Below are 6,000 nucleotides of genomic sequence, written 5' to 3'. Positions count from 1 at the left end.
TTTCCATTCTTCTGTCAATACGATATATCCCGGTGAGCTTGAAATAAAAGATACCACAGAGTCTGACACATCTGTTTCATATCTCGATATTTTCCTAGAAAAAGACGTTAATGGTAATATATCAACCAAGCCTTATGATAAACGTGATGACTTTAACTTTTTAATCGTTAACTTCCCTTACGTATGCAGCAATATACATTTATCACCTGGATACGGGGTTTATATCTCTCAATTGATTCGGTACGTAAGAGCATGCTCTACGTATGAGCAATTTCTAAAACGAGGTAAGTTATTGACAAACAAGTTGATGAAACAAGAATATCATCAGTCTCGTTTAAAGTCGTCATTTCGTAAGTTCTATGGTCGATAGAATGACCTAGTCAGCAAATACAATTTATCATTAAGTCAAATGCTGACTGACGTTTTTCATACTAATTGTTAGGCCATTATTTACACTGAATTGTCGACGGATTTTTCCGTTATTTTCTGATTATGAGAAGGAGCATAGGGCAGGTGTGACAAGTCGGCAAGGGATGCTCACTCCTCCATAGCATCTGAACCCACATCTGATGTTTTAGAGGTCCATGTTTGCTCTTCTCCAAAATTTGTATTGTTTAATGGACTTTTGAGTTTGAATACTGTTCGTTATCGCCATACATTTCATTTTTTTCCATCAATGCTAAATACATTTTCTTTTTTCCCAAGAATTAAGTAATGCTAAACTAAATTTTAGCGTAACAAAACAAATAAAGCAATTTTACGCTTAAATCTCTGCAGAACTTCATACACATGGCTATTGTTTAACAACCTTATTTTCGCACGTGGCGCAGTGGTTAAAGCGTCTGATCTAGAGTTGCGGAGAAAGGAGCTGATGCTTACGTCGCAGGTTCGAATCCACTGCTGGACGTTGAGATCAGTCCTTCTGATGAGACTGTATAAACCGAGGTCCCGTGTCGCAGTAGGTATTGGCACGAAAAAGATCCCTCACTGCTCAATGGCCCTGAGTGCCGAGTATACATGTAGGTATGAATTTGCAGCCTTCCATCGGCAAGTGGTGACGTCCCCAAATAAGTGAAAAATTCTCGAGAGGGACATTGAACAACAAACAAAATAACAGTCTTATTTCATTCACATGGCCAGTTTTATCACCCTTATTTCAAATGCAGCGTTTTCATCCATTTCTCCAACAGTTACTTTGAAGCGATATGCAAAAATTGTAGGGGTATAAACTTTAGCATTTCAAAGTAAATGCAATTAAATAAAACTAAAAAAAACCAAACTTTTTTATCCTTTATCAGTATAAATGTTAGCATTTCAAAATAAATTCAATAAAAAAAAAATGTCTATTATTACATAATATCTCCTGAAAACAATACAGAAAGCTGCAAACCAATAAAATAAAAGTCATGTGTTCCAAGGACGCATGTGTCGCTCGCTTTTTAATTTATTTTTAAAGATTGAAATAAATCTAGGGTGGTCAGACATTTGTTTGCTACTAGTATTATGTCAAAGGAAAATGCACAGGAGCGACGCACGCGGGGATGGGGGGAGCTTTTCTGTGAATACTTCTTGTAAATTTTTATTTGGAAGTTGCTAGCCTCCCCCACTTTCTGTTGATGTAAGGTCAAACACTGCCAAATTCCAACATTAAAAGATGAAACCGAAAAGTTAGGGAAAGGCCCAACCCCCTAACTCCCGCTTACCAACCAACCCCCCTCCCCCCTCCTACACACGAAGTAGGATTTTCGAGTTTGGGCAGTTTATGGGTTTTTTTACGGACCTTAATCCAAAAATAGTAAGTCGAATAGAATGTCATCTATTATAGAAAATCTGACAATCAAACAGAAATATGATACCCTAACCCTCAAGCTAAAGAGAATATTGAAATAGGGCGAAATTTTTTTAAAAAAAAAATATTATTTAAACTAATTATAAGGAGATTTCAGTCTTCGTTTACCACACTTGTCTGTCTACTAGATTCTTTTCATATATCGATCCCGGTGTATTTTTATACATTGTAGTATCTAAATTTCAGTGTGCGTGGTATGAAATATGAAGATGTGGTATCTGAAAGCATGTAGTCTCATAGTACAGTGTCATGTGCTATAAATGCTAATTATAAAAACCTTGCCTCACAAAATAAAGAAAGAAAAATTAAATCAACCATCCGGAGTATATTTGCATAGTAGGTCAAACGTCAAGGTCAAGTGGACTGTAACGCTGGTATTTTTCATATTTAATGATTTGTGTCAAACAGTGCACATGCTAAATAACATAGACTTACCACTTAAATGTCAAAGTAAAGCAGCACAATTAACTATTTCGTAGGTTAAAGGTCAAATTCAAAGGTCTCGAGGTTGGTAACCATGATTTTTTACAAAAGTCAAAGTACCAAGCAACATGTGTGCAAAATATCAAATCCATAACTTTTAGTTTTCAAGATATAGGATGTAACAGACGGACAGACAGACAGATGCCGGAAAAAGTGATCCCTAAGTGTCGCTCTGCTCTACAGGTGACACGAAAAAGTAGTCCGTCACGCGCAATGTTCGCACAAGTGGTTACATCAAATAGCCACAATGGATATTCTCCAAATATCGTATTTTAACATTTAATTACTAGTGGTTACATTATCAGAATATTATCGCCTATTTATTATATACTACATGACTGTATACATTTATTCCCTTAATAACACAGCTATCATATCAGTATGATTGCCACGTTTTTTTAATGATTATCAAGTCTTCCATTTCAGAATGAGGCTCACACCAAGATAGTGACCGTGGATGAGTACGGTAAAAAATACAATGTATTTACATTTAACAAAATATTGATGACAGGTGAAGAAAACGAACAATGATAGATCTCAAAAAAATCTACAAACAATACAAATTTGTGAAGAGGGTATAATAAACAGACCCCCGGATAATCCAAAGGTGGGATCAGGTGCCTAAGAGGGGTAAGCATCCGCTGTTGAAACTAAATGTAATTATGTTGAATTTTCGAAGCGAAAGACCACACATAACTCATTTTTACATGGAGGGGCACTGCTTCGTCTGCATTCACATTTTTTACTGTGTGTATAATAAAATTTGACAAAGCTAAACCACCTTCACTTCTCATATCCATTTGTTTTTTCTTTATTTTTTGTTCCTCCAAAGCTTATTTACTTGTCCTTTTTATTGTTATTATTTTTTTTTTCATTTTTTAAAATCTTTTGTTTTTTCGTAACATTGATGTGAATTTGAATTTGTTGGGTACATATCCCACCTTAAATGATTTATTTTTTATTCTGTATAATTTTTTATTTCGAATAAGAAGTCTTGTTGTTAAAACTGTGTGTATTTTAATTTCTGGTTAAATTATTATATTTCAATTGTTATTTATTGCTTTTTATTCATTTTCGAATTCTCTCTCTTGAAATCTTGAGAGAGCACAACTCTACACGTTTCAGGTTACGCCATAAATAATACAAAACTACGTAGAAACTCATATAAAATAAATATTTCCAGATTGATGTATGAAGAATTCGAAATTTTGTTGTAACATTTCCTTGCAAAGTTTACGCTTAATGAAGGTCTTTATTGTAAATTACAGCTTTGTTTTATTGTTCTAACCCTTGATTTACATAATTTAGTATTGCCAAAGTTTGATGTGACACTGGATCTTCCACCATACGGTCTGAGCAACAGAAGCTTAACGGGAATAAAAGTTACTTCCAAGTATGTATACATTATCATGATGGATTTGTAATACGGTCAAATACTAAAAGGCTAATAATCTTATATAGAGATTCTAAACACTCTTATGCATCAAGAAATGAAAATTACAAAATATCTTTGAGTTTTCCACTCACCGTACCAGTAAGTCTGCTATTTTCGACAAGAAAAAAGTTTGTTATTCCATATTCATAGGTACACGTTTGGTAAACCAGTAAAAGGGATTGTAGACATAAGAATCCGTTCCCCATACACCGACTATTTGTCAACATACCAGCAGCTCAGAAAATGCCAGGGTTATATTGATGAAATTTTTCATAGTGCTCCAGTAAGTTTTTCTAACTATTAACGTCATACTTACATGGTGTAAATGTACCGCTAAAAGTTCTTTTAAGAAGTGATAAAGTTCGTTTTCAATAAAAAAAAAAGTAGGATTGATTGATTGATTGTATGTTGTTCAACGTCCCATTCGAGAATTTTTCACTCATATAGAGAGGTCACCATATACCGGTTAAGGGCTTCAAATTTTGACCTTTACTCGGCACTCAGGGCCATTGAGCAGTGAGGGATCTTTATCGTGCCAACGCCTGCCGTGACGCGGGGCCTCGGTTTTCAAAGTCAGATTTGAAGGACCCGCAACTTTCACTTCAAAGTGCCGAGCGCATGGCGAAGGAACAGTTGCTACCCATTTTTAGGTCACCTGAGTCACTTAGGTGACCTATTGCTATCTGTTTTCGTCCGTCGTCGTCCCTCGTGTGTCGTCCGTCGTCCGTCGGTCGTAAACTTTTGAACATTTTCAGCTTCTTCTCTTGAACCTCTGAACCAATTTCAACCAATTTTGGCATATAGCATTAATGGGTAAAGGGATACAAAAACTGTGAATTTCATAGTCCCTGACCCCCTGGGGCCTGAGGGGTGGGGCTAAAACCATCAAAATTAGTGCTATCTTTAAAAATCTTCTTCTTTACTCCTGGTCATCAAGCAGTCAAACTGTTGGCATGATTGTAATAAGCATTGAGCCCTCTAAAAAAAATTTGAAATTCATAGCCCCAGGTTCGGGGGTTATATAGGTTATATAGTGAAAGTGCATTATTTGTTTGAAAATCTTCTTCTCTACTCCTAGGTATTATTTAAACAAATTAAATACATAGTTATGATAAGCAAGAGTGACTCTACCAAAATTGTGAAATTCATAGCCCCAGGGTCAAGGGTTCTGGTGCTAGGGCAAGTGCATTATTTCTTTGAAAATCTTCTTCTCTACTCCTGGTTATTATTTAAACAAATTAAATACATAGTTATGATAAGCAAGGATGCCTCTTCCAAAATTGTGAATTCATTGTTATGATACGCAAGGATGCCTTGTCCAAAATTGTGAATTTCATAGCCCCAGGGTCAAGGGTTCTGGAGAAAAGGGAGGGGAGGGGGCTCTATTGAATATATAGTGAAAAAGCAAAATTTCTTTGAAAATATTCTTTTCTGCTCCTGGTTAAAAAGCAAAGAAGCTGAGTGTATAGTTATGATGAGCAAGAGTGCTTCAGTAGTGAATTGCGTGACCCCTGAGTCAGATGTGCTGGTGTAAGGGTGGGGCTCTTGATAATATAGTGAAAATGCATTAATTCTATTAAATAATCCTGTCTGCTCTTAGTGTTAAGTAGATAAACAAAGTGATTACTTATGATGAACAAACTTCTGGTCCCAGAGTGAGAGGCTCTGGTGTTTCCCGCTGGGGGGGGGGGGGGGGCTCTGTTGATAAGATAGTGAATCTGTAATAAAAATGCATTATTTCTTTAAAAATCATCTCTTCATCTGGGCATATCAGAGGCAAAAAGAGTAAAAGTTTTAAAAAGGAAGAGTATTTTTACCAGATTTTTGAACATCTGGACCATTTGTTGAAGTGTTCTGGTCCTGGCCAGGGCTCTATTAATTTGTATTCTACTGAGAGGAGTTATCCCCCTTTGCCATTTACTTTTGATAATTAATCACTGTAAATAATGTACTTGAAAGGTCAATAGAATAAGAGAATTATGCAAAAATTTTATTGTATAATACAAAAAGTACTTCACCTTTCATTTCATTTTATACTCTATGGATCCTCTAAATTGTTGTATTATACTCAGGTGACCGTTAAGGCCCTTGGGCCTCTTGTTTATCTACTTAGATCAGTCGCGGCCGAGATTCGAACTCACGACCTCCCTATCACGGAGCGAGCGCTCTACCAACTGAGCTACCGTGAACGGTAAAAAAAGTAGGAAGTAATACCGTTATTTTTTAATTTGTC

At 35.9% G+C, this 6,000-nt stretch overlaps 1 protein-coding gene across 1 annotated transcript in view; it reads left to right on the top strand.

Moving 5' to 3' along the window:
* LOC133174080 (CD109 antigen-like) overlaps nucleotides 1-6,000 on the top strand; it is a 44,155-nt gene that overhangs the window by 11,645 nt on the left and 26,510 nt on the right. Inside the window, exons 7-9 of the mRNA XM_061309121.1 lie at nucleotides 2,759-2,798; nucleotides 3,641-3,725; nucleotides 3,918-4,050. Of these exons, the coding sequence (XP_061165105.1) occupies nucleotides 2,759-2,798; nucleotides 3,641-3,725; nucleotides 3,918-4,050 (258 nt within the window). The remainder of the gene's footprint in view (nucleotides 1-2,758; nucleotides 2,799-3,640; nucleotides 3,726-3,917; nucleotides 4,051-6,000) is intronic.

Source organism: Saccostrea echinata, unplaced genomic scaffold (genome assembly GCF_033153115.1).
Source record: "Saccostrea echinata isolate AGI-Se365-2 ecotype Australia unplaced genomic scaffold, CSIRO_AGI_Sech_v1 ptg000057l, whole genome shotgun sequence".
Lineage (NCBI taxonomy): Eukaryota > Metazoa > Mollusca > Bivalvia > Ostreida > Ostreidae > Saccostrea > Saccostrea echinata.
The sequence above is the reverse complement of the archived record's forward strand: the minus strand, read 5'-3'. Positions and strand labels throughout refer to the sequence as shown.